Source organism: Euprymna scolopes, chromosome 41 (assembly GCF_053919585.1).
Source record: "Euprymna scolopes isolate OS-2025 chromosome 41, ASM5391958v1, whole genome shotgun sequence".
Lineage (NCBI taxonomy): Eukaryota > Metazoa > Mollusca > Cephalopoda > Sepiida > Sepiolidae > Euprymna > Euprymna scolopes.
The window spans coordinates 60799366-60809069 of record NC_136522.1 but is presented as its reverse complement, the minus strand read 5'-3'; the positions used below and the strand labels follow the sequence as shown (position 1 = coordinate 60809069).

The 9704-nt window shown below is 35.1% G+C and overlaps 1 protein-coding gene across 2 annotated transcripts in view; it reads right to left on the bottom strand.

The window, feature by feature from the left end:
• LOC145266530 (bone morphogenetic protein receptor type-1B-like) overlaps positions 1–9704 on the bottom strand; it is a 283711-nt gene that overhangs the window by 27520 nt on the left and 246487 nt on the right. For both annotated transcript variants that reach the window (XR_013864736.1, XM_080122290.1), the window contains exons 8-10: positions 6633–6738; positions 5686–5861; positions 2906–3036 (exon numbers count right to left, since the gene is read on the bottom strand). Coding sequence is in view for 1 of the 2 variants with exons in the window: in XM_080122290.1 (XP_079978416.1) it covers positions 2906–3036; positions 5686–5861; positions 6633–6738 (413 nt within the window). In the remaining variant the exon portion in view is untranslated. The remainder of the gene's footprint in view (positions 1–2905; positions 3037–5685; positions 5862–6632; positions 6739–9704) is intronic.

Here is a 9704-nt window from a genome sequence, read left to right as displayed (position 1 = left end):
AAAAAAAGTTATAAGTTAATACTCAGTAATTCGACATAGTCAAAAAAAATGGTTAAAGGGCAATACTCAGTAATTCGACATTGTCAAAAAAAATGGTTAAAGGGCAATACTCAGTAATTCGACATTGTCAAAAAAAATGGTTAAAGGGCAATACTCAGTAATTCGACATTGTCAAAATAAAAATGGTTAAAGGGCAATACTCAGTAATTCGACATTGTCAGAAAAAAAAAAGTTAAAAAGGGCAATACTCAGAAATGCAACATTACCAAAAAAAAAAAAGGTTACAGACCGATAATCAGAAATTCAACATTGTCAAAATAAAAATGGTTAAAGGGCGATACTTAGAAATTCAACATTGCCAAAAAAAAAAAAAAGTTATAAGTTAATACTCAGTAATTCGACATAGTCAAAAAAAATGGTTAAAGGGCAATACTCAGTAATTCGACATTGTCAAAATAAAAATGGTTAAAGGGCAATACTCAGTAATTCGACATTGTCAAAATAAAAATGGTTAAAGGGCAATACTCAGTAATTCGACATTGTCAAAATAAAAATGGTTAAAGGGCAATACTCAGTAATTCGACATTGTCAAAATAAAAATGGTTAAAGGGCAATACTCAGTAATTCGAAATTGTCAAAAAAAATGGTTAAAGGGCAATATTCAGTAATTCGACATTGTCAAAAAAAATGGTTAAAGGGCAATACTCAGTAATTCGACATTGTCAAAATAAAAATGGTTAAAGGGCAATACGCAGTAATTCGACATTGTCAAAAAAAATGGTTAACGGGCAATACTCAGTAATTCGAAATTGTCAAAAAAAATGGTTAAAGGGCAATACTCAGTGATTCGAAATTGTCAAAAAAAAAAAAAAAGGGTTAAAGAGCGATACTCAGAAATGAGCAGACAATAGTTGGGCCTTCAAAAAAGAAATGCTGGTTCTTATTTAGAATTTAACCTAATTAAAAAAATCAAAAATACAGAAAAATCTTTATGATGTACCTATCCATCACAGAACAAAAATATTATATTCCCAAAACAGGGCTCTACAAAAATAATTTATTTTTAGTTGACCTTTAATAACTAAATATTTTCGTTTACAAGCTAAATAGAAAAGTTGCTATCCAAACCACATGATTTTTAGAATATGGTATCTTCGTTCCGTGACAAAGATTTTTCTGTATTTCTTTTTAAATAAATGTAAATAGAATTTTATGTTGAGATTTGAATGTATAAACATTAAAATTTTATCAGATGTTTTTTTTAAACATCCTTTGTAAAAAAAAAAAAATAAAATAAAATAAAAAAGAACATATTGTTCTATTAAACCTTTTATTGTTTAAATAATTTGACCGTCTCGTTTTATTAAAAAAATTGGAAGCATGTTGGTGAAAAAAAAACGCAATCACCAAATAAGAGTTTTATTATTTCTAGTCGCCACTTTGAAAAAAAATATCACTTGCAAATGTGACTGTTTCGCTCGCAATGTAAATCCGTGAAAAATTAATGGATCAAGTAGTTGTTTTATTTATATAAAGAAAACCATTTTCAAACCATTTTAAGTAATTAATGTAAAATTGTTATTACTACAAGGCTGATCTTGCAAGTTCGAATTATTGTGAAGTTATCTGCCCTTGTTTTTATTTTTAAAATGGCGACATAAGACAGTCCTTTGAAATTTGATTTTCTTACTAAAAAAATAAAACTAATCAATTTGTGATTTTTGGAATATGACATCTTTGTTCTATGACCGTTAGATACATCAAAGATTTTTCCATATTCTTCTATATTTTCTTTTAATTAGTTTGAATTCTGAATAAGAACCAAAATGCTCTTTAAGCAACCCGCCCAACAGCATGATCATAATCATAACTAGGGCTATGACAAGAGAATATTCTTTTTATTATTTTGACTCTCGAGTATATATCAGTTAATATCTTATATGTTTTTAGATAGAGTAATGTGGTTCTCAATTGTCTAACTGTGTCGGATATATACTAGAGAGTCAAAACAATGAAAATAGCCCTAATAATAACTAGTATTGATAAGAAGTAACAAAGAACCAATGATCTGATTTCCACAATAATAATAATAAAAAAAAAACATATTACTATGTTTTTTTTTTGTGCTCGCAATTTCTTTTTTTTTTTGCTCAACCAACACCCTTACACAACCTGCACCCAGGCTTGTTATATATAAAAAATAATTTTATAAAATCTATAGTAGGTTCTCTACAGTGCAATGTAGACTACAATAAAGTTACTGTAGGGAGGCATATGAAGCTTCCTCTGAGTTTACCACAATGGGTCGTCAACTAAAGTAGGCAATCAATTTGATTGAAAAAATGAACGATTTCAGCAATTTCAATGACAAATGAAAACATGTGAGAGTGAAACATTCGTTGATCATCATTTAATCCCGGGCAACAACGGGTTTCCTTACTAGTTTACTATAATAGCATAATACGAAAGATTAAATAATACTTTAAAAAAAAACAAAAAAAAAACAGAAAATTCAATTCTGTAACATACTTTTGCTAATACACTTTTTTGTTAACTATACCACTGTTAGCTGGATAGCTCTGACATTAATATCGTTCCACTAGTGAGCGGTCCTGGATATGACCTAAAACTATATCCAATGGTGAGGCCCCACCTTGCAGGCCTTGGGGAGTGTAGAGCTACCCTTTAATTGTCATTGCTCCCAGGTCCACTCTGACCTGGAGTGGTAGTACCTGTTAGGGTCCCAATTATGAGTTAAATAGAATCTGGCTTAAAAAAAAAAAAAATATATACTCCATTAAAAATCGTTCCTCAAAATAACTAGATTCGGCATTAAATAACCTGAAAAAGGTTGATATGCTGTAAAACCAAAACAACCAACCAACCAATTTACGATAATACTTACCGGATCACTGCTCCAACGATTCGGAACAAGCGGTCTTTTCTTTTCCACGCAAACTACTTTTCGCATTTCTTCAAAACTTGGATCGTTTGACGCATAATCGTAATAGGGCAATTGCGCTTCTTCTACGATGCCTGCAAAAAAGCACAAGAACAGAATTTTTCACAAAATGTTTATTCAAATAACATACCTTCATCTTTATTATATACAAGTCTACAGAGCAGGAAGAGGTAGGCTCCAATATGGTGTGTATTCTCTCCTGATTACTCGACATTATGTGGAGACCGGAATGAAAACATCCGACAAACTTGATTACATACATGCCTTTTTTGGTCCTTCGACAAAAGGAAGGTGGACCTGTAAATTCACCCTGCTCTGTTCGTCCGCACTTTTCTCAATAACTACGCCTTCGAATTTAAAAAAATTTTGCACAAACATTAAACATGATATGAGTAAAAATGTAACAGAACGTATTTTCTGGGAAAACTCCGGTTATTCCCATAGGGGTGCCTTTTGGCTTAAAATGGCTAAAATTAACACTTTTGTACTTATATAAAAAAAAAATGATGCCTTGGATTTTTATAAAACTTTCTGAAAAGTTGTAACTAACTGATTTCTATATAATTTTGTTTGTCTATACTTCGTGATAACTCTTGGGTGTGCCCCAGGGGTTCTTTTAGGGTTAATAAAAACTCCACTTTTGGGACTATTTTACCATATTAGTCCAAAATTTTCTGTGTATGTCTATTTAGCAGTTTTGCATGGTGCTGAACTAAAATTTAAATATGTTAAGGCTTTGGGGACTTTTATGGCTAAATGGGGGGGGGGTGCAAATGATGGACTTAGTAATTTCTTTTTTTGCATAATGCTGAACTCAAATTTATATACGTTAAGGCCTTGGGGACTTTTGAGGCTAAATGGTGGGGGGCGCAAATGATGGACTTAGTCATTTCTTTTTTTGCATAATGCTGAACTCAAATTTATATACGTTAAGGCCTTGGGGACTTTTGAGGCTAAATGGGGGGGCGCAAATGATGGACTTAGTCATTTCTTTTTTGCATGATGCAGAACTCAAATTTACATATGTTAAAGGCCTAAAACTGCACCATTTGTTCACTTTCACCAAGATTTGACGTCCTCTGGGGACTTTTGGAGATATATAGGCCTGGGCAGGTGATAAGGGAAGCTAGGTTTACCCAATTACCAGGGTTTCCCACTTGGTGTTGCAAACAAAGTTCGACAGAAAGGCAAGGCGGGTGGAGCCAGTGCAGCTGCAGGAGTTGCTGAAAAGGTGTTGCAGTGCTTCACCATCCACCCATCGGGACTCCTCCAAACTGGATTTTTTGTTGGGGGTTTACTCCCTTAGCCTTTTGCCTTTCCCAAGGCATCCACAATATAGTGGAGTTATGTGCTCATAGCTGGTGAAATAGGATTATTAGTTTAAAAATCACAATTATTGAAATGAAGTTGATTCTTCAAACAAATATTAGGCCACTGAAATCATTCACAAAATGACGGTAATGTGTAGATACGGTCGCCTAGGAAGAAAAATAACCGTTGAGTTTGAATTTTATGTAAAAACTGAAATGAAAAAAAAAAAAAAAATGAAAGTGAAAAGTGTATCTTGATGATTCCATTGTGAATACACGTTTAATTGAAAATTCATGGATGAGGGTGAAACGGAAACTGTGTCGTCAATACGGAACATCACAAACTCTTTTCTTCTTATCCATGATTTTTATAAAGTATTAACCTTCAAATGCCATTTCAAAAAAGAAAAAAATGACAAAGAAGAAAAAAATGACAAAGAAGAAAAAAATGACAAAGAAGAAAAAAATGACAAAGAAGAAAAAAATGACAAAGAAGAAAAAAAAAAAACGAAAAAAAAAAGGGGGGGCACAAATGAAGGAAAATTGCTTTTTCATCAAAACAATGTCATGAGTCGATTAAAATGATGACAAAACTACATTAATTACATTCAAATTGTTTCGGCACCCACCGTATTCTCATAATTTACATCCCAGTGACTACTGATTGTTTGCAGACCCCAAAAGAATGTTCCAGGGAAAGAGACTTTACTCCAATGACAAAGTGATAACGGAAACTGCAACATATACTAATTATTGTTACATTGTTAAGCATTATGATAAGGATGAGGAAAAGCAAGGAAGAGAAGGAGGAAAAGCAAGGAAGAGAAGGAAGAGGAAAAGAGTAGAAGAAAAAAGGAAGGGGGGGAAAAGTGGAAAACGGAAGAGGAGGAGGGAAAGGGAAAAGAAGGGTGAAAGGGAAGAGGAAAAGGGAAGAGAGAAGACGAAACAAGGAAGAGAGAATACGTTGCGAGCCTGTCTTTGTTTTATCGTTATTTCCATGGCAGGTGCTCGTCTGAGCTCCAATCTCTCGTCCCCCCCCCCTCGTCAATCTTTCACGAGAAACACCCATCTGGCTAAAACTACTGTCAATAATTTTCCCCACTATTTTTTTTGCCTAAATCCAAACGTAGATTCCATGAGCAAAGCTTCTTTCTTAGAACTGCACGCCAGTGGAACTCTCTGCCGCTTGCCTGTTTCCCACCCGACTACAACTTGGATGTCTTCAAGTCCAACATAAACAAACTACTGACAAACCGCCCCCTTAAGTATGACACTCTATCAAACCTCCAATACTAATGATTACTACAATACTATCTCATTGATTACTGTACACGCAATAACCCTTATCCCTGAGTGGCCTTCGGGCCTTGATAAGTTTAAATGGAAGATGTATATGCAAAACTCTGTCATTACCTTTATGAACACATCGTCGTGCAATTTCCCATAAGACGAGACTGAAAGAGTAAACATCAGATTGTTTAAATGATTCAAAATGATTCCTGTTGATCGTATCATCCAATACTTCAGGGGACATGTAACGTTTTGTACCCGTTCGAGAATTACATGCGATTTCGACTTCATTTGTTTCACTGAAAAAACAAAAACAAACAAAAAAAAAAACATGCATTAATCAGTTGGAACTGATCGATATGAATTCAAAAATCAGACAAAATGATGAACAGATCAATAGTAGAAAAGGGAGATTAGAGAGAGAAAGAAGAGAGAGAGAGAGAGACTGGACAGAGAGAGAGAGAGAGAAAGAAGAGAGAGAGAGAGAGACTGGACAGAGAGAGAGAGAGAGACTGGACAGAGAGAGAGAGAGAGAGAGACTAGACAAAGAGAGAGAAAGACAGAGAGAAAGACTAGGAAAGAGAGACTAGACAAAGAGATAGAGACTAGACAGAAAGAGAGAGAGAGAGAGTCTAGAGAGAGAGAGAGAGGAACTAGACCAAGAGAGAGAGAGAGAGAGAGACAGAAACTAGACCAAGAGAGAGAATAGTTTCTCTCTCTCTCTCTCTCTCTCAGTCTAACCTATCTCTCTTGGTCTAGTCTCTATCAATTTCGAGAGAGAGAAAATCAGACCGAGAGAGAGAGAGAGAGAAAAACCAGACCGAGAGAGAGAGAAAAACCAAACCGAGACAGAGAGAGAGAGAGAGAGAGAGAGAGAGAGAGAGAGAGAGAGAGAGAGAGAGAGAGAGAGAGAGAGAGAAATACATAGTTTAAATAGAACGATAGCATAAAAAAGAAAAAAAGAAAAAAGGAGAATAAAGGGAGATTAAAAGAAAAAACAAAAACGAATAGATAAAAAGCTAAAGAAAGAGAGAGAGAGAGAGAGAGAGAGAGGGGTAGGGGAGACTTACCTTATATATTTGACACACAAACCGAGGTCTGCAATACAACAAGTGCCGTTTTTCTTAACTAAAATATTTGTACTTTTTATATCTCGGTGAGCTAAGGCCGGTTTGCCTAGACGAGAAGAGAAAAGAGAAAGAAAATAACTTTTCAAAAAACAAAATTAGGTCAAATGACTCCAGGAAGGAATCTCCAAACATTTTCTTTCAAGAATCCACAACCCCCCCCCTACACACACACACACACACACACACACACACACACACACACACACACACACACACACACACACTACGAACGCTTTTTATATATACACTCAGCTTTTATGTTGCATAATTTTGTTTTTAACATGACAGAAACATTAAAATCATACATTAAGTTCCAGTTGAATTGTTTCTACCCAACAAATACACCCAAGAGAATCTTATTTTGTGGCAAAACGGTCGACTGAAAGACCAAATATATTCTCAGCATAAGAATTATGCTAACATATGAAATGAACTGATTTAGCATTACACCATTTTCTGGAGTCAATCAAGCTTCAATGAATTTCCAAATGCAAAGAAAACATGGATTTTAAAATTGACTTTGTATCAGAGCAAAATATTTTTTGTTATTTGGAGAAATTATTTTTTTTTTTATTTCTCACAAACAATTATTTGTAAATTTTTAAACTTGAAAAATTAACAGTAAAATTATTCCATTTCAAAAGTATGCAAATTAATTAAAAAAAATGGAAACATAAATGACGAAAAGGGAGAGAGGAAAACATAAATGACGAAAAGAGAGAGAGAAAAACAGAAATGACGAAAAGGGAGAGAGGAAAACAGAAATGACGAAAAGGGAGAGAGGAAAACAGAAATGACGAAAAGGGAGAGAGGAAAACAGAAATGACGAAAAGGGAGAGAGGAAAACAGAAATGACGAAAAGGGAGAGAGGAAAACAGAAATGACGAAAAGGGAGAGAGGAAAACAGAAATGACGAAAAGGGAGAGAGGAAAACAGAAATGACGAAAAGGGAGAGAGGAAAACAGAAATGACGAAAAGGGAGAGAGGAAAACAGAAATGACGAAAAGGGAGAGAGGAAAACAGAAATGACGAAAAGGGAGAGAGGAAAACAGAAATGACGAAAAGGGAGAGAGGAAAACAGAAATGACGAAAAGGGAGAGAGGAAAACAGAAATGACGAAAAGGGAGAGAGGAAAACAGAAATGACGAAAAGGGAGAGAGGAAAACAGAAATGACGAAAAGGGAGAGAGGAAAACAGAAATGACGAAAAGAGAGAGAGGAAAACATAAATGACGAAAAGGGAGAGAGAAAAACAGAAATGACGAAAAGGGAGAGAGGAAAACAGAAATGACGAAAAGGGAGAGAGGAAAACAGAAATGACGAAAAGGGAGAGAGGAAAACAGAAATGACGAAAAGGGAGAGAGGAAAACAGAAATGACGAAAAGGGAGAGAGGAAAACAGAAATGACGAAAAGGGAGAGAGGAAAACAGAAATGACGAAAAGGGAGAGAGGAAAACAGAAATGACGAAAAGGGAGAGAGGAAAACAGAAATGACGAAAAGGGAGAGAGGAAAACAGAAATGACGAAAAGGGAGAGAGGAAAACAGAAATGACGAAAAGGGAGAGAGGAAAACAGAAATGACGAAAAGGGAGAGAGGAAAACAGAAATGACGAAAAGGGAGAGAGGAAAACAGAAATGACGAAAAGGGAGAGAGGAAAACAGAAATGACGAAAAGGGAGAGAGGAAAACAGAAATGACGAAAAGGGAGAGAGGAAAACAGAAATGACGAAAAGGGAGAGAGGAAAACAGAAATGACGAAAAGGGAGAGAGGAAAACAGAAATGACGAAAAGGGAGAGAGGAAAACAGAAATGACGAAAAGGGAGAGAGGAAAACAGAAATGACGAAAAGGGAGAGAGGAAAACAGAAATGACGAAAAGGGAGAGAGGAAAACAGAAATGACGAAAAGGGAGAGAGGAAAACAGAAATGACGAAAAGGGAGAGAGGAAAACAGAAATGACGAAAAGGGAGAGAGGAAAACAGAAATGACGAAAAGGGAGAGAGGAAAACAGAAATGACGAAAAGGGAGAGAGGAAAACAGAAATGACGAAAAGGGAGAGAGGAAAACAGAAATGACGAAAAGGGAGAGAGGAAAACAGAAATGACGAAAAGGGAGAGAGGAAAACAGAAATGACGAAAAGGGAGAGAGGAAAACAGAAATGACGAAAAGGGAGAGAGGAAAACAGAAATGACGAAAAGGGAGAGAAAAAAAAAAGTAAAAAGACAGATATGGAAAAACAGAAACGGTAAAAAGACAGATAAGGAAAAACAGAAACGGTAAAAAGACAGATAAGGAAAAACAGAAACGGTAAAAAGACAGATAAGGAAAAACAGAAACGGTAAAAAGACAGATAAGGAAAAACAGAAACGGTAAAAAGACATAAGGAAAAACAGAAACGGTAAAAAGACGGACAAGGAAAAACAGAAACGGTAAAAAGACGGACAAGGAAAAACAGAAACGGTAAAAAGACGGACAAGGAAAAACAGAAACGGTAAAAAGACGGACAAGGAAAAACAGAAACGGTAAAAAGACAGACAAGGAAAAACAGAAACGGTAAAAAGACATAAGGAAAAACAGAAACGGTAAAAAGACAGATAAGGAAAAACAGAAACGGTAAAAAGACAGATAAAGAAAAACAGAAACGGTAAAAAGACAGATAAGGAAAAACAGAAACGGTAAAAAGACAGATAAGGAAAAACAGAAACGGTAAAAAGACAGATAAAGAAAAACAGAAACGGTAAAAAGACAGATAAGGAAAAACAGAAACGGTAAAAAGATAGATAGGGAAAAACAGAAATTAAGATAGAGAAACCCAGTAGTGAAAATAAAAAATAGGGGAAAAACAGAAACGAAAATGGAGATAGGGAAAAACAGAAACGAAAATGGAGATAGGGAAAAACAGAAACGAAAATGGAGATAGGGAAAAACAGAAACGAAAATGGAGATAGGGAAAAACAGAAACGAAAATGGAGATAGGGAAAAACAGAAACGAAAATGGAGATAGGGAAAAACAG